Genomic DNA, 23,330 nt, shown 5'->3' with positions numbered 1-23,330 from the left:
TACATGATGTTTTCTGAACGTTTTCATGAATGTTTTCTTCCCTATGTTTGTAGGATGACAACCATGATGATGACGTCCCCCTGTTTGATGCAGAGTAGGATAGTCAAAGAAGACTAAAATCAAGTAATTTGGTTCAGCATTGTACTCAGTGGCTCAGCCAGAAAACTGTACAATGCAATGGCTCTCAACCCTTAATACAAGCCACAGACCCATTCAACTTAACTGTATTTGCTGAGAAAAACGTGAAATGTTTATGTTCATACCATGTTTTCCAGGCATCCAGTGGCCTTCTTCCACCTGTTCCTCCGAGTGAGTGCTATCTTGGTGTACCTGCTCTGTGAGCTCCTCAGCAGTAGCTTCATTGCCTGTATGGTCACCATCATCATCTTCCTGTCAGCTGACTTCTGGACCGTTAAGGTAAGCCCTAAAGAGTAATAGAACAAAACACCAATAGAATAGTAATAGAAAAGAATAGTAATATAACAGTAATAGAACCGCAATAGAAGACCAATATAACATCAGTATAACAAGTGTAAATATTGTCAACCCTCTGTCTCTTTGGTTTTAAGTAAGTGACCTAATGATGTATTGACTCCTCTACCATATTTCAGAACATCACTGGGCGGTTGATGGTGGGCCTGAGGTGGTGGAACCAGGTGGATAACAATGGAAAAAGCCACTGGGTGTGTTTGAGTCCAGAAAGGTAGATCACACACATCCCAGTCCTTCTGGGCAGACAGTAACTAAATGCCCTCCACTGAACTACCTTCTTCTGTAGGGGTAAAACCTAGTTCCATAGGCTGTATCAACTTTGGATTTTGGTGTCATTACAAAGCCTATTAGTTAGTAATATCTGACTCCATCTACTGTATTTACATGTGGTCTCTCCCAATCTTGAGGTGTACTTTCTTTTGGATACACTCAAAGCATTATAACCCTCAATCCTAGAATTTACCCAATACTTACTTGGTCAACAAGCAAGTTGGCATCCACAGATGTGAGAATAACCTCTCTTTCCCATCAGCCTCGGGGGAATTCGAAGCAGCTGGTGTCAGAGGATCTTCTGGTTGGGCCTGGTCATGTGTCCAGTCATCTGGGTCTTCTGGTTGGGCCTGGTCATGTGTCCAGTCATCTGGGTCTTCTTTGTCTTCAGCACACTCTTCTCCTTCAAGGTCAAATGGCTGGTTAGTCAAATCCAGTCCATTTTATTTTAAAGTGAATTTCAATTGGTTGTCAACACACAGCTTGACTTAATTGTTAGTTCTTAGCTTTGCCAGTTTTCTCTCAATTTGTGGAGATTGCTTCATTGTCAAACTGTGTAAGGCATCCCTGCTCACATTCCTCATCAACACCCTCTTCTTTCAAGATGAAGTGGGCTGGTTCATTTTTAGCTTTGCCAGTGCTCTCTCACTATGATGGTGTTGCACCGATGTCAGCCATAAAGGCCCTGTTCTTATAATCTCATACCTCTCTCCTCCACCCAGGCCGTGGTCATCATGGGCGTTGTGCTACAGGGGGCTAACCTGTATGGATGTGTTCGCTGTAAAGTGGGCGGTTTGAAGAACATGGCTACTAACTATTTTGGACGGCAGTTTCTTAAACAGGTAACTTTTCGAATGCATAGTCTGCGTCCCGATTCTCCATCCATTTCCAGAAGTGTTCACTTGAAATCCCCCTGACACACTTCGGAAGAAGGATGGACAATTGAGATGCAAATGTCCTGAAATGGACAAGAATTGTCTGTATTTATTTAAATCAGGATTTTGTGTGCATATCTAATGTTGTGTTTTTGTTTTGTGTGTTTTCTCTCTGACAGGCAATGACTAAACAAGAAGAGTCATAGAGAAGGCCGACTGATCTAAGATTTTAACTTATGTTTGCATTATTCTGAATGCTACAGTTTACCTGGAGTTTTACTAGAAACTAATGCATAATAGAAACCTTTTGTGACATTGCTTACCTTTGAAGAGTTTTCAAATTTGGATACCATTTCAAGTCAGTTAAAGGATCATTTCTAGATAGGTCTGTGCGTTTCCACTGTAGCTATACTGACTCAAAGCAATCCTTTATCTGTTTTATTTGTTGTTTTGCATATTATTCCTAGAATTTATACAATACAGTGAAATGTTGTTTCTGACTTGTATTATACAAACATGTTGCCTGTATAAAACTGATGGTTGTAAAGCAATATATAATATCAAGTTCACGTGTAAATAGTTATTTATGTCAAACAAAAAAATATGTGAGGCATCTTTTTGTGCAAATACATTTATAACATTTCCAAAATGAGCTGTGTGTTTTTCAATTATTCTGGATTTACTTCATGAAGTGCGTTCTACACTACTAAACTTTCTGGAATCTGAAATCTTTCATTTTAATTTGATGTGTGGGGTCAAATAGTACACACAGGAACATTACACCCCTTCTGTTGTATAGCTTTACTCATGGGAACTTAATGGGAAGGTATTTTTATTAAATTAAATGATGTGTCATATTTGAATCAGTAAAGTAACTCATAAGCCTACTTTCATCAGTCGTGCATGTTGGTCATAAATTAGGTCCAGTGCGCCACAAATGTTAGGATCGACAGCGACACCTTGTGGTACATTATTGCGAAGTTTTCTGCCACAACAACGATGGCCGCTGTTCATGACTGATGTGAAGAAGACGGATACGGAAGCGATCTCGTGTTGATTGCCCCGCCCCAGCCGATGAGAATCTGGGGGTCATTGTTATTATTTTGTTGAATAGCTTTTGCTATTATATTTTCGATATTGGTGGCCTTTCTTCTGTATCCACTTTTGCCACAAACACGCAGGATGATTCCGACCGAGGATGCGTCCGCGAGGAAGAGGGAGATAGAGGAGAAACTAAAGCAGGTCGGTTTCAGGAAATGGGAAGGGAAGGAAATGGGAGAAATCTCTAGCCAGTTAGCTAGCGTTATTTACTAGCTAATCTTTACAACATTTGACTCTAGCTATTACATGTCGTCCTCTCTATGCATGTTATAAGTGTAATTTGTCCAAATGAGTTTACAAGTATACACTGCACAGTAATACCAGACTTGACCTGTCGTAACACAGCCACTCAGAGGCGTTTTTCTTTGATCAGCGTTCTCAGACCTGTAACGTTACACTAGGAATGGTTGATAAGCAGATGTTCCAACATAGCCAAGCTAGGCTTTATTGTACACATCCCTGTCCCTATCCTGCCTCTCGGCTGCTGTTGTCATAATTCGTTCATTCCCTCTATGAATAACAGGAACAGGAAACCCTGTCCTTCATCCGAGAGAATATGGAGAAGAGTGATCAGCTGACTAAAGGAATGGTATGTGGCAGGTTGGCACTCGTTTCCCACCCAATACTCTTAGAAATATCATTTCATATAGTTGGTGAATACAAAAGTCAACGGTTCCTTTCCAGCCAACTATTTCCTGACATTGTCATATGTACTGTACTCTTGAAATGTAGATCTAGTTGTTCCACATAAACGGTTTGTTTACTGCTGACTCTTTCTGCGACCCACTCCTGCTCCCATGTAGGTGTCCATCTTGTCATCGTTTGAGAGTCGTCTGATGCAGCTGGAGAACTCCATCATCCCAGTACACAAGCAGACAGAGAACCTACAGAGGCTTCAGGAGAACGTGGATAAGACCCTGTCCTGCATGGACCATGTCATCAGTTATTACCATGTAGCCAAGGACACAGACAAGATCATCAGAGAGGGGTGAGAGTCAGACTGGGCTCCAGGGACAGAGAGAGAGACTGGCATCTATTTACATTTGTAAAGAAATAAAGATAGACAGCTGCACGCTGTTGAATGCTCACACAGTTTTATTGAGTGTAACGTTTTGACCCAAAAGTCTCCGTAAGGCTCTATTTATATTATCGCTCTCTACTTAACTATTATTCTATTATTCTTGGATTTAGTCTTCCATGATATGACAGTCAACATATTTTATTCAGCATTGTCCTATTGCTGTCCTATTGCTACCTGTGTTGGAGTAGAGAGTACTATAAGTGGTGCTGTTAACTACTAGCTAACAGACCAAAGCTAATACCTGGTGCTATGTTTCTATGTTCCAGGCCAACAGGCAGACTAGATGAGTACCTGGCCTGCATCGCCAAGATCCAGAAAGCTGTTGAGTACTTTCAGGACAACAACCCAGATAGCCCTGAGCTCAACACAGTGGTACAGTACTCAAATATCTCTCTTACTCGCTCTTGTTTTTCTTTCTCTCTCTTCTTTCTCTCTTCTTTCTCTCTTTCATCCCCTCTCTCTCTCTCTCTCTCTCTCTCTCTCTCTCTTTCTCTCTCTCTCTCTCATCCCCCTCTCTCTCTGTCTGTCTTTCTCTGTCACTCCCTCTAATCTCATTCCTCCTGTTATCAATAACAATACATTCTCAACATTAACTACTTGTTTCACTGTACTTTTTGCTACAGAAAGCACGGTTTGAGAAGGGTAAGGAGCTGCTGGAGGCTGAGTTCCGTGGTCTGCTGACCCGCTACAGTAAGCCTGTTCCTCCCATCTTGATCCTGGATGCCATCACTGTAGATGAGGAGCTGGAGGTTCAGGAGGAGGTGACTCTAGAACACCTCCCTGAGGCCGTACTACAGGATATCATCTGTATCTCTGGCTGGCTGGTGGAGTATGGACGCAACCAGGGTAGATCACCCACTCTTTACACAGTATCACTGATATCTGTCCCCAGTCATTTCTCCTTTTGTGTAGTCCCTTGGAGTACGGACGCAACCAGGATACTTGTGCTGTACATGAAATGCACTCACTCTTCCATTGATGTCCGCTTCATGTTTGAAGGTGTCATCGGTTACTTTTCAAAGGATGCTGATTCTATTTTACAGTACATAAGTGTAGAGCTAATGCTATTATGTAGATGTTATGTGGATGACATGTTGAGGAGAGATAACAGGGCAATAGGAGATTGCAGTACAGGTCACTCAGATGAAGCCATTGTCAGTGAGGAGGATGATGATTCTGAGGAAGATGATTCAGTCAGCCAACAGGAAGAGCAGTAGCAGGATGGTGGATAGGGTCAGATGAGATCCCTAACAGCATCACTCCACCTCGCCCTCTGGTACTGTAAGTTGTAGAAACAGACTAGCTCAGACTAGATGCCCCTTCTCTCAGGGTTAGTGCTAGCTGGGATCCTTGGGACACCCCTACCCTAAACCCTAACCTTAACCCCTACCATAAACCTAACCATACCCCTTACTTAACCCTAACAGTTTTCAATTTCAACTTCAGTGGGGTGACGTCAGAGTTGGGACGTCCCAAGGATCCCGTTTAGACTTTTCCCTTCTCACAGTCAGCACACAACATAATTATGCTCAAAAGTGGTATAGCTCATCAGTTGAAAACATTTTCCTTGCATTGATGTACTCAAAACCTACCACACCCTTGTCAATTCCATAATTATGGGTTTTATGGTGGTTGTCGTCCAGTTTTGACCACCCCTTCTCTACCTCTGCATACTGATGATTATGCTCAACAGTTGTACTCAAAACCTGCTCCTAACATAGATGTAGATTTCATAACCATATTTCTGTATGATAGTTGTCCTCTCCTCTTGACCACATCTCCTCTCTGCCCTGCAGACTTTATGAACGTGTACTTCCAGATCCGCTCCAATCAGCTGGACCGTTCCATCAAGGGTCTGAAAGACCACTTCCGGAAGAGTTCTGCCTCTTCTGGCATTCTCTACTCGCCCGCCGTGCAGACCAAACGCAAGGACACGCCCACTAAGAAGGCCCCCAAGAGACCAGGTCAGTGCCCTGCTGCGGCCCGGTACACTCTGCTGTGCCTCCATGACGGTTCAACTACAGCCATAGCTACAGTGTCACTATCACTCTCATTCATATACTAAAATCATACCCACCACAAACAGGTTAAAATCTACCACAAATTCACAGAATGCATTACTTCATCACAGTCACCACAGACAGGAATATACACTGAGTGTACAAAACATTATGCTCTTTACATGACAGACTGACCAGGTGAATCCAGGTGAAATCTATGATCCTTTATTGATGTGGCTTGTTAAATCCATTTCAATCAATGTAGATGAAGGGGAGGAGACAGGTTAAAGAAGGATCTTTAAGCCTTGAGACAATTGAGACATGGATTGTGTATGTGTGCCATTCAGAGGGTGAATGGGCAAGACAAAAGATTGAAGTGCCTTTGAACGGGGTATGGTAGTAGGTGCCAGGCGCACTGGTTTGAGTGTGTCATGAACAGCAACGCTGCTGGGTTTTTCTCCCCTTCAACAGTTTCCCGTGTGTATAAAGAATGGTCCACCACCCAAAGGACATCCAGCCAACTTTACACAACTGTGGGAAGCATTGGAGTCAACATGGGCCAACATCTCTGTAGAACGCTTTTGACACCTTGTAGAGTCCATGCCACGACGCATTAAGGCTGTTCTAAGGGCAAAAGGGGGTGCAACTCAATATTAGGAAGGTGTTCCTAATATTTTGTACACTCAGTGTAGATATCAACATGATCAAGATAATCTATTATCATACACTGTAATACAATTTCAGACAGCTCACACACTTAAGAATGTCCTTCTGGTCTGAACATTCTGAATCAGATGGTTGGTTATAGTTCCCCCTTTCTTGCGTAATTCTATTCTGTTTCAAGTGTCTTCCACAATCACTGAGAGCATGATTCATCATTCTCATTACGACTACCGAACTTCTCTATTATCATCAGCCTCTTTAATGGATGACAGTGTCCCTCACCACCCCAAATGGTACCCTATTCCCTATATAGTACACTGCTTTTGACCAGGGTCCATAGGGCTCTGGTCAAAAGTAGTGCACTATGTAAGGAATAGGGTGCCATTTGGGACATAGACTATGTTCCTGTGATTTTGCCTTCTCTCTCGTTGTCATGACACCGACTAACCCCTCTTCCTTTCCTCTTGTTTTATAATCCTCATGTGTATTGTGATGATGATGATGCTGACAGTCTACATCCCAGGTAAAGACAAAAGCTTTAGTGTAGTCTCTCTCTATCGTCTTGTTACCATCACTTGCTTCTGTTAACTGGACGCCACATTTCACCACAAACGAGTGTGCCGTAGTCGGTGACCAGAACACCGTGAACTAGAATCATGCCATCTGATGTGGAAACAGTTATGCTACCACTCGCCTATTCAGAGTGATTGATAGTGTTTGTTGTTTTCGTCACTTAGGTTAGTTGGTCACCTCCAATGAGGTTTCTAGATGTAGTTGGAGACAGGAGGAAGAGGCAGACTTGACAGAAGCATCTTGCATGTCATTGTTTTGACCTCCTAGTTTTGCAGTTTCTTTGGTGTTTGCCAGCAGTGTTTGGGGTGTTGTGCTTAATCTTGTAGTTGATGTGTGTATTGTGACTGCTCTGCAACCAATATAGAACGTTATACTGTTTTTAAAGGTAGTTTATAGATGTTTTATATTGACAAACCTGAAAAGCTAACATTTTCTCCATCACAATCAGCCAATTGCAGAACATGAAAATATTTATACTGCTTGATTTAGAAGTAATTTAACCACATGGCCTGCAACATCAGACAACAAAATGCTCCTATGCTATAACAATGCATTTGCTACATGGCTTACATTCAATTCTATTATAATTTATACTTTTTTTTAGCTCAATAATAGCTTACATTGCTAGAATTAAAAACATCATAGGCAAAGCATAGGTTGAGGAAAATAATTGTTTCAGACATTTCTACGTAGACATATTTCTTAATCATTATTTCTATTCTGTCTCCCACTTAATTGATATTACTAATAATGCATCACATGCTTACTAACACACTAATCCAAGTCATAATTGTGTACTGTTTAACTTGCTCTCTTTCTGTTTGTATTAACTCATGCTTTTGTATGAATCTATAAGATCTAAAACATATAACCATGTAACAATTTGACTCACCAAAGCTACATTAATGTTATAACAGTAGTAGTGGTAGTGAATGTCCATAATAACAATGCTGAAATGAATGTATTGTTCATTCTGATGGCTGTTTTATTTGTTTGTATAATGAACCTAACCTGTACATTCTCTTTTTGTTACCTTGCTGGTGGAGTGTGCTTCAGCTCACCCATCATAGTGTGTTTATCTAGCTGTAGTTCTACATTGTAGTTTTAGTTCTATATTGTATAGTAGCGGAGCTAGGCCATGGTTCCCATTGCTCCGCCCCCCCCCCACATCTCTTCTCACTCCGTTCTGGGATGATTGGTGGTGGTGGAGGGATGTGGTGTTGGTGTATCTTCATCACACTTCCTAGCTCTCGTCCTCTCGTCTCTCTTCCCCCTTTCCTACTTCGTTTCTCTATCTTCTTTTCTTCTCTGTGGACCCCTGGATTGTGTCTGTGTGTCACTCTGTGGGAGAAGGGACCATTCGCAAGGCTCAGAACCTTCTCAAACAGTACTCTCAGCATGGTCTGGATGGGAAAAAGGGGGGCTCTAACCTCACTCCTTTGGAAGGTAACGCACCCTGGCTTTGTTGTCTTCTCTTCGATGTCGTGCTCTCTCTCTCTCTCTCTCTCTCTGCCAGTGTACTGGGGTTACTGGTCTGTTGCTCTTGTCCAGGTTAACTTGTTCTTTTTGTTAAACAACAGACACACAGGAACCTCTTCAGAGTCACATTGGCTGTTAGACGCTGCAAATAATATAAAAGTTATGTTGTTTAATGGATACAAATATAGTGGTAATTCAAATGTTTCATCTTCAGTGTAAGGTGAATGTTATAACTCATTTTTAGCTGCCCAGAAATATACCACATTTGAAATGTAGTCTTTGGTATCAAAACTTTACATACAACACATAATACGTGTTAGAACTGCAGCAGGTCTAAAACTGGTGTGACTTTTGGCTTTCAAAGTCTTGTAAATCTGGGTCCTGTAAAAGCTATAACATCCACTAACTATCTCAGACACAGGTCAAACAAACGCACAAACACACTGGTCCCCCTGACCACCCCCTGCCCCCCAACATGGGTGTTCTCTGCTTTCCCCGCTGGGTGCTTGGTGGTCGGTATATGTTTCTAGGCGAGTCCCAGGCTTACCACTCGGCCTATAGGCCCCAGGAGTGAGCCTGGTTCCATGACTATACCCCCCCACCCATCAGGTCACGATCATGACCAGCGGGTCAAACACCAGTCAGACGCCCTGACCGACAAGCATGGGGCAGCAGCAGGTGAGTAAGGGGGAAGTTTGCTCCAAAATGTCCAGTATGGGGAACAAGAGACACCCACCAGTATTCAAGCCCGTGGATGTGATACCAGTTTCAGCACACATCCATTGACCGCTATGGAAGCCAATGGATATGTGCTGACAGTTAAAAAGTTAGCTATTATTGTTTAAAAACCCTTGTCGAATGTCAATGGTCATAGTAGCCAGTGGTTCCTTTCAGCTAATATACTGGTCAGGTAATGTCACTTTATATCAATGTGAAGTAAATTTTCCCCTACTGCCATTCTCCATTTTGCTTTTGAAATACAGTTGTGGTCAAACGTTTTCAGAATGACACAAATATTGGTCTTCACAAAGTTCGCTGCTTCAGTGTTATGAGATATTTTTGTCAGATGTTACTATGGTATACTGAAGTATAATTACAAGCATTCCATAAGTGTCAAAGGCTTTTATTGACAATTACATTAAGTTTATGCAAAGAGTCAGTATTTGCAGTGTTGACCCTTCTTTTTCAAGACCTCTGCAATCCGCCCTGGCATGCTGTCAATTAACTTCTGGGCCACATGCTGACTGATGGCAGCCAATTCTTGCATAATCAATGCTTGGAGTTTGTCTGAATTTGTGGGTTTTTGTTTGTCCACCCGCCTCTTGAGGATTGACCACAAGTTCTCAATGGGATTAAGGTCTGGGGAGTTTCCTGGCCATGGACCCAAAATGTCGATGTTTTGTTCCCAGAGCCACTTAGTTATCACTTTTGCCTTATGGCAAGGTGCTCCATCATGCTGGAAAATGCATTGGTTGTCACCAAACTGTTCTTGGAGGGTTGGGAGAAGTTGCTCTCGGAGGATGTGTTGGTACCATTCTTTATTCATGACTGTGTTCTTAGGCAAAATTGTGAGTGAGCCCACTCCCTTGGCTGAGAAGCAACCCCACACATGAATGGTCTCAGGATGCTTTACTGTTGGCATGACACAGGACTGATGGTAGCGCTCACCTTGTCTTCTCCGGACAAGGTGTTTTTCGGATGCCCCAAACAATCGGAAAGGGGATTCATCAGAGAAAATGACTTTACCCCAGTCCTCAGCAGTCCAATCCCTGTACCTTTTGCAGAATATCTGTCTGTCCCTGATGTTTTTCCTAGAGAGAAGTGGCTTCTTTGCTGCCCTTCTTGACACCAGGCCATCCTCCAAAAGTCTTCGCCTCACTGTGGGTGCAGATGCACTCACACCTGCCTGCTGCCATTCCTGAGCAAGCTCTGCACTGGTGGTGCCCCGATCCCGCAGCTGAATCAACTTTAGGAGACAGTCCTGGCGCTTGATGGACTTTCTTAGGCGCCCTGACGCCTTCTTCACAACAATTGAACCTCTCTCCTTGAAGTTCTTGATGATCCGATAAATGGTTGATTTAGGTGCAATCTTACTAGCAGCAATATCCTTGCCTGTGAAGCCCTTTTTGTGCAAAGCAATGATGACGGCACGTGTTTCCTTGCAGGTAACCATAGTTAACAGAGGAAGAACAATGATTTCAAGCACCACCCTCCTTTTAAAGCTTCCAGTCTGTTATTCTAACTCAATCAGCATGACAGAGTGATCTCCAGCCTTGTCCTCGTCAACACTCTCACCTGTGTTAACGAGAGAATCACTGACATGATGTCAGCTGGTCCTTTTGTGGCAGGGCTGAAATGCAGTGGAAATGTTGTTTTGGGATTAAGTTCATTTTCATGGCAAAGAGGGACTTTGCAATTAATTGTAATTAATCTGATCACTCTTCATAACATTCTGGAGTATATGCAAATTGCCATCATTAAAACTGAGGCAGCAGACTTCGTGAAAATTAGTATTTGTGTCATTCTCAAAACTTTTGACCACGAATATCATTTGGGACAAGTACATGCCCAATATTTATCTCCCTTGTGGGGGAAAACGCCATTCATAGAAGAGTAGCACATCAAGTAAACATGTTGTAAATACACATATCTAGACAGTCATAGTTCTCAGTCAGGATTGATGGTATTATTTTAACCTGCCTAATGCCCCTGGTCCACCAAATCCCCTCTCCACCCTGTCCCCTAACTGACCTCACCGTGTGCCCCTCAGGGAAGGATGATGTCCTGGACATAGAGATCGACTCTTACATCCACTGCATCAGTGCCTTTGTGAAGCTGGCCCAGAGCGAATACGCCCTGCTCACAGAGATCATCCCTGAACACCACCAGAAGAAGACCTTTGACTCCCTCATACAGGTCAGGCCTCCGCCTCAGACAGGCAAACGACAGGCCATTATCCTTTTGGTTGCCTCCCTTTTCATATGTCAGATGAGGACAGTAATATCATAGTGCACTGTATGGTCAGGTCACAACCAAAGACAGGCAAACAATAGGCATTTCTTACCCAGAAGAAGAAGAATATAACATGATCTATGGTCTCCTGAGTTTACCGTGTCTGTGCAAATAACAAGATTGTGTTCAAAGAGAGAATGTTGTCAAAACAAAGGTTTATTGCACAGAATACAGGGTGTAAACGGAACAGTGAAATACTTACGTGCAAGCTCTCCTCAACAGTACAAAAATAAGTAATAAAAAGTAGTAAAATGAAGTAAAATAGGAATGTTGACAGTGGCATGAAGTACTGGCTCTGACATTGGCTCTCTGATAGAATGTACAGTGAAGCTGATTCCTCCTGTGACTGTGTCTGGTCTCCTGTGTCTTAGGAAGCCCTGGACAACCTGATGCTGGAGGGCGACAACATAGTGGCGGCAGCACGGCGGGCCATCATGAGACACGACTACTCTGCTGTCCTCACCATTTTCCCCATCCTCAGGCACCTGAAACAGACCAAGCCTGACTTTGACTCCACGCTCCAGGTAATGTAGCCTACAGGCCTCACTTAAGCAGACGTATGAATTGACAATAAACAATCTGAAATGTAATGCCAAAGCCAATTTTCCGTTGGACAAAAAATTGAATTGTATTAAAAAGATTAAGGATATTGTTTTTTTAATGATATAATTTACCTTTTCCCTTCATGGTATGTATCTACAGGGCACAGCTGCCAGTACAAAGAACAAGCTGCCTACCCTCATCACCTCCATGGAGACTATCGGAGCCAAAGCCCTGGAGGAGTTTGCAGACAGCATCAAGGTAAGAGCAACTACCCTCCACCGATAACCCCTTAGCTCTTTCAACCCTACTATACACAGCTTGAACCCATTAACAAACTATTCCTATAATATGTATGGACATTCAATAGGACCAGCATCTCCTAGTGTTCTTGTAAGAGAGAAAAAATATTGAAGACAAATTTGTCTATCACTCTTTTCTATTACAGAATGACCCTGACAAGGAGTACAACATGCCCAAGGATGGAACGGTCCATGAGCTCACCAGCAACGTAAACAAACACTCTCCCTCTTGACATACAGTCTGGAGTTTATATAGTGGTATATGTTGCTGTTAACCTCTCCATGTCACATCCCGTCATCCCTTACATAGTTCCTCACCCTGGTCTCTCTCTCTCTCTCTTCCCCAGGCCATCCTGTTCCTTCAGCAGCTGCTGGACTTCCAGGAGACAGCTGGAGCCATGCTGGCCTCTCAAGGTAGGGAGGGCTGAGTGGACTGTCCCGTCTAGGGCCTGGGGTCCGTCCCAAAAAGCACCCTATTCCCTATATGGTCCACTACATTTGACCAGGGCCCATATGGTTGTGCTCAAAAGTAGCGCACCAAATAGGGAATAGGGTGCCATTTGGGACAGGCCCCAGGTCTGCTGTTAGTGTCCACCAGCTTCCGTCTGTCCGTTGTTTGTCTGTTCTGCAACGGTAGTAGTAGACCATCCCATCTTTGTCGGAGAAGTCCCCATGTATCCACCAACTGATGTTTGTAATAGAAACTAGACATCCTCCTCCTCTCCAGTTACGTCACATCAGCATTTCTCTCCTCCAGAGTTCTTTCTGGTCCTACTTCCTCTGCCTGTGTCTGTGACTTCCTCTAATGTGTTGCTGACTTGAACTCATCACTTCCTTCACCTCTTCCTCTTCCTCTTCTTCACCTCGTCCTCACCTTCGCTGCTGCACTGCCTTTCTCTGCCTCTAGAGGGAGGCCGTAGACACTCCATAAACTGTACTATGGACTGGCTGTTCACTTTCTAGGGAGTATCTGGGTAACCATTTCTTCCTCAATGGCCAAATATATCAGCATTTGAACCCTTAGAGAGGGTAAGATATGGACCGTCATAATGAGACCAATCCTACCAGCAATAAGGATGAAAAGGGGCCCCCACTGCCCGGGTTAGTCCGTCCCTCATGCATCCCGGTACCATGACCCTATACCCTCACCCCATGCCCCTTATCCATAAACCACCATACTCCCTACCTATCGCTGTCTGGCTGTTAACAGTACTTTGCTTACTCTGCACTAACAGATCTTTTCTAACCTTTTGCACTTTGCTTCTCTCATCTTTTCTCTCTCTCTTTTTTCTCTTTTGCCTTGCCTTAAAGTACTGGGGGACACGTACAATATCCCTTTAGACCCCCGAGGTAAGCAAACACAAGACAGGTTTCACAGGTGCTTCACTACCAGAGGAGTAGGGAAGGACAGAGTCATTAATACGTTTCTGAATGCATGAATGGTCTCAGGTTTTTATCAACATGTTGTTTAGGATTTAGTTCATGGATGCGTAATGTTACAGAAAACCCACTGACAGAAGTACATCAATAGTAAGTATGGGTAGTAGTATTGCATCCTTATGTGATTGTGAAGGCTGTGGAACATGGATCATGCTACTGAGGCGCTTACAGTATTATTGAAATTGCGTTGTTCATGTTACCATGGAAACACAGCCAGCCAGTCACACTCTCCCATATATTTTAAATTATAATTTTAATTAAACTTTCGCCTCTAATGAAATAAGTTGTTTGAACAGGAATAAAAAATATAATAATTGAAATCCCAAAAGAGATCATGGGAGATTAACAGAAAGATGATATGATATTGTATCCCAGTTGAGGGATTAGCAGTAACACAGTGGATTATGTATCTCAACGGTTATCGATAGATCTTATGTTAACGCTGTTTTACAATCTGCAGAGACCAGTTCGTCAGCCAGCAGCTCTGAGTTCAGTAGGAGACTTCTCAGCACCTACATATGTAAGTTTAGGAAGTAAAGATGCATTTGTACATGTGTATGTTAATAAAGAAAATCAAAAGCTTAATTAAAGGTAGACTCAGCGATGCAAGATTTTGCTCTCACACGGTCCCACAGAGTATCTGCGCATGTGCAAGAGTTTGCTTCACGCTGCTACAGGGTGGTTGCTACGGGACCAAAACAGCGGAGAAGGTTAGCCTTCGTGCTTCAACGCTCTTAGTTGTTGCGGAAATTGACTACTGCTGTTTAATTTGTGCATCTACGTCATCTCGCTGAGTCTACCTTTAAGTAAAGATACATGCTGTATGTAATCCATCTGTACAGTAGCTACAGTTGAAGTCGGAAGTTTACATACACTTAGGTTGGAGTCATTAAAACTTGTTTTTCAACCACTCCACAAATTTATTTTTAACAAACTATAGTTTTGGCAAGTCGGTTAGGACCTCTACTTTGTGCATGCACAAGTAATTTCTCCAACAATTGTTTACAGACGGATTATTTCACTTATAATTCACTATATCACAATTCCAGTGGGTCAGAAGTTTACATACACTAAGTTGACTGTGCCTTTAAACAGCTTGGAAAATTCCAGAAAATGATGTCATGGCTTTAGAAGCTTCTGATAGGCTAATTGACATAATTTGAGTCAATTGGAGGTGTACCCGTGGATGTATTTCAAGGCCTACCTTCAAACTCAGTGCCTCTTTGCTTGACATCATGGGAAAATCAAAAGAAATCAGCCAAGACCTCAGAAAAATGATTGTAGACCTCTACAAGTCTGGTTCATCCTTGGGAGCAATTTCCAAATGCCTGAAGGTACCACGTTCATCTGTACAAACAATAATACGCAAGTATAAACACCATCGGTCCACGTGGCCGTCATACCGCTCAGGAAGGGGACGCGTTCTGTCTCCTAGAAATGAACGTTCTTTGGTGCGAAAAGTGCAAATCAATCACAGAACAACAGCAAAGGACCTTGTGAAGATGCTGGAGGAAACAGGTACAAAATTATCTATATCCACAGTAAAACAAGTCCTATATCGACATAACCTGAAAGGCCGCTCAGCAAGGAAGAAGCCACTGCTCCAAAACCGCCATAGAAAAGCCAGACTACGGTTTGCAACTGCACAGGGGGATAAAGATCGTACTTTTTGGAGAAATGTCCTCTGGTCTGATGAAACAAAAATAGAACTGTTTGGCCATAATGACCATCGTTATGTTTGGAGGAAAAAGGGGTCGGCTTGCAAGCCGAAGAACACCATCCCAATCGTGAAGCACGGGGTGGCAGCATCATGCTGTGGGGGTGCTTTGATACAGGAGGGACTGGTGCACTTCACAAAATAGGTGGCATCATGAGGAAGGAAAATTATGTGGATATATTGAAGCAACATCTCAAGACATCAGTCAGGAAGTTAAAGCTTGGTCGCAAATGGGTCTTCCAAATAGACAATGACCCCAAGCATACCTCCAAAGTTGTGGCAAAATGGCTTAAGGACAACAAAGGTCAATGTATTGGAGTGGCCATCACAAAGCCCTGACCTCAATCCTATAGAAAATGTGTGGGCAGAACTGATAAAGCGTGTGTGAGCAAGGAGGCCTACAAACCTGACTCAGTTACACCAGCTCTGTCAGGAGGAATGGGCCAAAATTCACCCAACTTATTGTGGAAGGCTACCCAAAACGTTTGACCCAAGTTAAATGATTTAAAGGCAATGCTACGAAATACTAATTGAGTGTATGTAAACTTTTGACCCACTGGGAATGTGATGAAAGAAATAAAAGCTGAAATAAATCATTCTCTCTACTATTATTCTGACATTTCTTAAAATAAAGTGGTGATCCTAACTTTTTTTTTTTTATTTTTTATTTCACCTTTATTTAACCAGGTAAACCAGTTGAGAACAAGTTCTCATTTACAACTGCGACCTGGCCAAGATAAAGCATAGCAGTGCGACATAAAACAACAACACAGAGTTACATATGGGGTAAAACAAAACAAAAATCAAAAAAATACAACAGAAATACAATTAATATACAGTGTGCAAATTTAGCAAGTTATGGAGGTAAGGCAATAAAATAGGCTATAGTGCAAAATAATTACAATTTAGTATTAACACTGGAATGATGTGCAAGAGATGATGTGCAAATAGAGATACTGGGGTACAGATGAGCAAAATAAATAACAATATAGGGATGAGGTAGTTGGGCGGGCTAATTTCAGATGGGCTGTGTACAGGTGCAGTGATCGGTAAGGTGCTCTGACAACTGATGCCTAAAGTTAGTGAGGGAGATAAGCGTCTCCAGCTTCAGAGATTTTTGCAGTTTGTTCCAGTCATTGGCAGCAGAGAACTGGAAGGAATTGCGCCAAAGGAGGTGTTGGCTTTGGGGATGACCAGTGAGATATACCCGCTGGAGCGCAGACTACGGGTGGGTGTTGCTATGGTGACCAATGAGCTAAGATAAGGCGGGTTTGCCTAGCAGTGATTTATAGATGGCCTGGAGCCAGTGGGTTTGGCGACGAATATGTAGTGAGGACCAGCCAACAAGAGCGTACAGGTCACAGTGGTGGGTATTATATGGGGCTTTGGAGACAAAACGGATGGCACTGTGATAGACAACATCCAATTTGCTGAGTAGAGTGTTGGAGGCTATTTTGTAAATGACATCGCCGAAGTCAAGGATCGGTAGGATAGTCAGTTTTACAAGGGCATGTTTGGCAGCATGAGTGAAGGAGGCTTTGTTGCGAAATAGGAAACCGATTCTAGATTTAACTTTGGATTGGAGATTCTTAATGTGAGTCTGGAAGGAGAGTTTACAGTCTAACCAGACACCTAGATATTTGTAGTTGTCCACGTACTCTAGGTCAGACCCGCTGAGTAGTGATTCTAGTCGGGTGGGCGGGTGCAAGCAGCGTTCGGTTGAAGAGCATGCATTTTGTTTTACTAGTGTTTAAGAGCAGTTGGAGGCTACTGAAGGAGTGTTGTATGGAATTGAAGCTCGTTTGGAGGTTTGTTAACACAGTGTCCAATGAAGGGCCAGATGTATACAAAATGGTGTCGTCTGCGTAGAGGTGGATCTGAGAGTCACCAGCAGCAAGAGCGACGTCATTGATATACACAGAGAAAAGAGTTGGCCCAAGAATTGAACCCTGTGGCACCCCCATAGAGACTGCCATAGGTCCAGACAACAGGCCCTCCCTCGATTTGACACATTGAACCCTATCTGAGAAGTAGTTGGTGAACCAGGCGAGGCAGTCATTTGAGAAACCAAGGCTATTTAGTCTGCCAATAAGAATGCGGTGGTTGACAGAGTCGAAAGCCTTGGCCAGGTCAATGAAAACGGCTGCACAGTACTGTCTATTATCGATCGCGGTTATAATATCATTTAGGACCTTGAGCGTGGCTGAAGTGCACCCATGACCAGCTCGGAAACCGGATTGCATAGCAGAGAAGGTACGATGGTGGGATTCGAAATGGTTGGTGATCTGTTTGTTGACTTGGCTTTCAAAAACTTTTTGAAAGGCAGGGCGGATGGATATGGGTCTGTAACAGTTTGGATCTAGAGTGTCACCCCCTTTGAAGAGGGGGATGACCGCGGCAGCTTTCCAATCTCTGGGGATCTCAGGCGTTACGAAAGAGAGGTTGAACAGGCTAGTAATAGGGGTGCGACAATTTCGCGGCTAAGTTTTAGAAAGAAAGGGTCCAGATTGTCTAGTCCAGATGATTTGTAGGGGTCCAGATTTTGCAGCTCTTTTTAGAACATCAGCTGTCTGGATTTGTGTGAAGGAGAAGCGGGGGGATTGGGCAAGTTGCAGCGGAGGGTGCAGAGCTGGTGGCCGGGGTAGTGGTAGCCAGGTGGAAAGCATGGCCAGCCGTAGCAAAATGCTTGTTGAAATTCTCGATTATTGTAAATTTATCGGTGGTGATAGTGTTTCCTCAGCCTCAGTGCAGTGGGCAGCTGGGAGGAAGTGCTCTTATTTTCCATGGACTTTACAGTGTCCCAAAACTTTTTGGAGTTAGTGCTACAGGATGCAAATTTCTGTTTGAAAAAAGTTAGCCTTTGCTTTCCTAACTGCTTGTGTATATTGGTTCCTAACTTCCCTGAAAAGTTGCATATCACGGGGGCTATTTGATGCTAATGCAGTACGCCACAGGATGTTTTTGTGCTGGTCAAGGGCAGTCAAGTCTGAGGAGAACCAGGGTGTATCTGTTCTTAGTTCTGTATTTTTTGAATGGGGCATGTCTATTTAAGATTGAGAGGAAATTACTTTTAAAGAACAACCAGGCATCCTCTACTGACGGAATGAGATCAATATCCATCCAGGATACCTGGGCCAGGTCAATTAGGAAGGCCTGCTCGCTGAAGTGTTTTTGGGAGCGTTTGACAGTGATGAGGGTGGTCGTTTGACCGCGGACCCGGTACGGACGAGGCAATAAGGCAGTGATCGCTGAGATCCTGGTTGAAGACAGCGGAGGTGTATTTAGAGGGTAAGTTAGTCAGGATGATATCTATGAGGGTACCCATGTTTACGGATTTAGGGTTGTACCTGGTAGGTTCGTTGATAATTTGCGTGAGGTTGAGGCCATCTAGCTTGGATTGTAGGATGGCTGGGGTATTAAGCATATCCCAATTTAGGTCACCAAGCAGTACGAACTCTGAGGATAGATGGGGGCAATCAGTTCACATATGGTGTCCAGGGCACAGCTGGGGGCTGAGGGGGTCTGTAGCAAGCGGCAACAGTGAGAGATTTATTTCTGGAAAGGTGGATTTTTAGAACTAAAAAGCTCAAACTGTTTGGGCACAGACCTGGATAGTATGATAGAGCTCTGCAGGCTATCTCTACAGTAGATTGCAACTCCACCCCCTTTGGCAGTTCTATCTAGACGGAAAATGTTATAGTTGGGGATGGAAATTTCAGAATTTTTGGTGGCCTTCCTAAGCCAGGATTCAGACACTGCTAGAACATCAGGGTTGGCGGAGTGTGCTAACGCAGTGAATAACTCAAACTTAGGAAGGAGGCTTCTGATATTTATGTGCAGAAAACCAAGACTTTTGCGGTTACAGAAGTCAATAAATGATAGCTCCTGGGGAGTAGGAGTGATACTGGGGGCTGCAGGGCCTGGGTTAGCCTCTACATCACCAGAGGAACAGAGGAGGAGTAGAATAAGGATACGACTAAAGGCTTTAAGAACTGGTCTTCTAGTGCGTTGGGTACATAGAATAAAGGGGGCAGTTCTCCGGGCGTTGTAGAAAAAGATTCAGGGCATTATGTACAGAAAAGGATATGGAAGGATATGAGTACAGTTCAGGTAATCCTAAGTGTTGGGTAACAATGAAAGAGATAGCATCATTGGAGGCATCGATTGAGCCGGTCTCGGCGTGGGGGAACAAAGGAACTATATGAGACAGTTTGAGAGGGACTAGGGGTTCTACATTGAAATTGTATAATAAGAACTAACCCAAACAGCAATAGGCAAGGCATAATTGACATAGGAGAGAGGCATAAAGCAGTCACGTGTTATTAGAGAGAGCTAAGACACAACTGGAAATAGCGATAACGTTTGGGCAACTGACCTAAGACAGGGAATTTTTACTAGGATTAAATGTCAGGAATTGTGAAATACTGAGTTTAAATGTATTTGGCTAAGGTGTATGTAAACTTCCGACTTCAACTGTATATAAAGGACAGAGCTTTGAATTGTTTTGGTATCATTTATCTCTGTCACATTATTTCACTTTTCTCCAAGACAAACGTCCCCTCGAGGACAATAAAGTTAAACTTATATATCTTATATTATATCTCCATAACGAGATGAATCAAATGTGCAAACAGTTGGAACAAACCAAGCACAGTTTACGAATGTCCTTGGCTCTGATTCTGAATCTGGTTCGCTTCTCTCTCAGGTAAAGTGTTGGGGAACCTGCAGCTGAATCTTCTCAGTAAATCCAAGGTGTACGAGGACTCTGCTCTGAGTGCCATCTTCCTCCACAACAACTACAACTACATCCTCAAGTCCCTGGAGAAGTAGACCCCCCCTATCCCCTTATTATCACACCAACATGCCTGCACGACCTCACACACAAACCATTTCAATTGATATCTTTCAAAACTACTAGTAACTCGATTGATATCAGCTACTCAAACGTATATAGCCTACAGTAAACACAAATCAACAAACGCATTGCCACGGACCCAAACACCTTTTCTAACGCAGATGCCCAGGCAGAGAATTGATATGCCACAAAGCAAGAATATACTTTGTCATAGTCACATCTTATTTTAACCATATTACCGTGTGTGTGCGTGTCCGTCCCTCAGGTCTGAGCTGATCCAGCTGGTGACGGTGACTCAGAAGAAGGCAGAGAGTTCATACAGAGAGCTGATAGAACAGCAGATCCAGATATACCAGCGCAGGTAAATACATCATGGGCTGAAGGGCATCAGGGTACGCTCTCATTTACAGCTACAGCATGTTCCTGAATCTCTAGCTAGTACCTGCACTACGTAAACTATCTCCTGTGATCGTACATAACATGCTATGCTATGAGTAAGCTCTTAACCTTTTCTGTTGTTTTGTCTTGCTTTTCTTTAGCTGGTACAAGGTCACAGAGCATATTATGGACCGGAACATGCCTGCCTTCCAACCGGGAACCAAGGTGAGACCGTTTACTTGATATGCGTACGTACACTGAGTGTACAAAACATTATGAACAACTGCTCTTTCCATGACAGACTGACCAGGTGAATCCAGGTGAAAGCTATGATTGCCCTTATTGATGTCACTTGTTAAATCCAGTTCAATCAGTGTAGATGAAGGGGAGGAGACAGGTTAAAGAAGGATTTTTAAGCCTTGAGACAATTGAGACATGGATTGTGTATGTGTGCCATTCAGAGGGTGAATGGGCAAGACAAAAGATTTAAGTGCCTTTGAACGGGGTATGTTAGTAGGTGCCAGGCGCACCGGTTTGTTTCAAGAACTGCAACGCTGCTGGGTTTTTCACAGTCAAAAGTTTCCCATGTGTATCAAGAATGGTCCACCACCCAAAGGACATCCAGCCAACTTGACACAACTGTGGGAAGCGTTGGAGTCAACATGGGCCAGCATCCTTGTGGAATGCTTTCGACACCTTGTAGAATCCATGCCCCGACGAATTGAGGCTGTTATTAGGAAGGAGTTCTTAATGTTTTGTACACTCAGTGCTGTGCACATTTGCTATTTTATCTGTACGTGTGAAGTAAATGGCCTTCCATATGTTCCCTCTCACCAGCTGAAAGACAAAGAGCGTCAGGTGATCAAAGACAAGTTTAAGGTAAGATAACCAACAGCGTACAGGTAACACAAAACAAATTCAATCCCTACCAAGGATATACCGAGGATTCAAGAGTGATGAATTGGTTACTGTAAATGTGCCAACATATCAGTTAAAATGCCTTCAATTTAATCTCTAGATCCATGAACGTATGGTTTAAACGTATGCTTATGGACTGACCTCTTGCTCTCTTGGTTGACCTGTAGGGATTCAACGACGGTCTGGAGGAGCTGTGTAAGATCCAGAAGGTGTGGGCCATCCCAGACAAGGAGCAGAGAGACGCCATCCGCCATGCCCAGAGGAGAGTGGTGTCGGAGGCCTACAGGGCCTTCCTACAGAGGTGAGTCATAAGCACCACCACTACTGTGACATCAGTGTTACTCCCCCTCTCTCACTTATTGTTAAGGATGGTAACCATTGTAAATTGTAGGAAATGTGTTTATTTTCTGCGTTTATCTTCTGTTAGTCAGAACCTCGCTAAAAGGGTTTCCTTTCTCTCCGCAGCTCAGTTAGGAAGGACGGCTGTAAATGTACACAAAACATTGTAATTTATGAATGTTGAATTCTTTCACAGATACGCCAACATTTCGTTCACCAAAAACCCTGAGAAATATCACAAGTATCGTCCAGAGCAGGTGGAGGAGATGATCGAGAGGCTGTTTGATACCTCAGCCTAAGCCACGCCCACTGACCATGCCCAATTGACCACGCCCATCAAGTAACCACACCCCCAACCCTCATAACACTCAGCTCAACCTCCTGGGTCCCCTACAACTAGGGCTTGTTCAGGAGGATGTAACGTTCACATAGAAATGCATTGTGTAGAACAGATATGATTGTCTGTCAGATAAAATAGGGAATTGTCACCTCTATTCATTCTATTTATATCTGCAACATTTGGAAAGTTTTACTGAATAAACCCCTGAGCTCCTGCCTCCCCTGAGACACCCATTGCCCTATGGGTGTCTCATACTTTATGCTATTTTTTTAATATAATAATGTATTTATATGTAATTTACTTGTTGTCCCCCAATCAATGAGCATCTCAATCTAATAAAGCAAAGTCTGTGATTTGCGATTATGTTGTTATTGTTTTGTTGGAGGTGGGTAATGCAATTACATAACAGTACAGTACAGTAGCTACATATAATTGTCCAGTCAGTGTGTTGTGTAACAACAACTAATCTAATTGAAAAACTATCAGATGTGAACAGAATAGAATTACCGGTTGTCACTTATTGTTGTCCTATTGTCATTTATTCCAAATGATGGTTATTCTGGTGTCGGAGCTATTAGTTAGTTTAATCTTTGAAACCATTTGTTTCAAGGTATTAGCTTAATCTAGAATAGATGTTCAGATTGGATGAATACAGCCATATTACATGACAAGGATTGCATGGCCGGATCTGTACATTTCATAAGATACTACCTTCCGCGCACACTTCATCCTGAAATCGTCAAAATGCTAATCATGTCAAGAGTTAGCTAATGTTTTGACTGAGTTGACACATCACAGTCGTAGAGGAGGGCTAGAGGACCTTGGAGATGGGCATTGGAGAGGTAGAGGCAATAGGAAGGTTGAGGAGTAGGATTATTCAGCTCTTCTACGTTAATAATAATCTAATCAAATTTTATTGGCCACATGCGCCGAATACAACAGGTGCAGACATTAC

At 43.1% G+C, this 23,330-nt stretch overlaps 1 protein-coding gene and 1 pseudogene across 12 annotated transcripts; both read left to right on the top strand.

The window, feature by feature from the left end:
• Window positions 1–282: 282 nt before the first annotated feature.
• Window positions 283–1,843, top strand: LOC121584350 (annotated as a pseudogene).
• An 843-nt stretch (window positions 1,844–2,686) lies between these two features.
• On the top strand, window positions 2,687–22,735 carry exoc7 (exocyst complex component 7). 12 transcript variants are annotated; one of them, XM_041889302.2, is made up of 21 exons: window positions 2,687–2,879; window positions 3,262–3,327; window positions 3,542–3,726; window positions 4,086–4,191; window positions 4,443–4,665; window positions 5,616–5,783; window positions 8,409–8,501; window positions 9,144–9,212; window positions 11,305–11,450; window positions 11,918–12,070; window positions 12,249–12,347; window positions 12,535–12,597; window positions 12,736–12,802; window positions 13,700–13,738; window positions 14,289–14,348; window positions 20,251–20,371; window positions 20,666–20,761; window positions 20,940–21,003; window positions 21,616–21,657; window positions 21,864–21,997; window positions 22,232–22,735. In XM_041889302.2, exons 1-21 carry the CDS (start codon window positions 2,820–2,822, stop codon window positions 22,332–22,334), a joined length of 2,157 nt encoding a protein of 718 aa, XP_041745236.1. In that variant the 5' UTR covers window positions 2,687–2,819; the 3' UTR covers window positions 22,335–22,735. The 12 variants fall into 12 exon arrangements, with proteins under 12 accessions (XP_041745236.1, XP_041745183.1, XP_041745171.1 ...); XM_041889249.2 differs by lacking the exon at window positions 8,409–8,501 and adding an exon at window positions 6,994–7,005; XM_041889237.2 differs by lacking the exon at window positions 9,144–9,212 and adding an exon at window positions 6,994–7,005.
• The last annotated feature ends 595 nt before the right edge of the window (window positions 22,736–23,330 follow it).

The sequence above is a fragment of the Coregonus clupeaformis genome, chromosome 1 (genome assembly GCF_020615455.1).
Source record: "Coregonus clupeaformis isolate EN_2021a chromosome 1, ASM2061545v1, whole genome shotgun sequence".
NCBI classification, from domain to species: Eukaryota; Metazoa; Chordata; class Actinopteri; order Salmoniformes; family Salmonidae; genus Coregonus; species Coregonus clupeaformis.
Note: the sequence above shows the minus strand (reverse complement) of the source record. Positions and strands in the feature narration are given on the sequence as shown.

Coding starts and splice junctions, on each gene's coding strand:
- exoc7 (XM_041889302.2), top strand. CDS start 2,820: ATGATTCCGACCGAGGATGCGTCCGCGAGGAAGAGGGAGATAGAGGAG. Junction 3,727..4,085: donor GACAAGATCATCAGAGAGGG/GTGAGAGTCAGA, acceptor TCTATGTTCCAG/GCCAACAGGCAGACTAGATG. Junction 12,598..12,735: donor TCCATGAGCTCACCAGCAAC/GTAAACAAACAC, acceptor TCTCTTCCCCAG/GCCATCCTGTTCCTTCAGCA.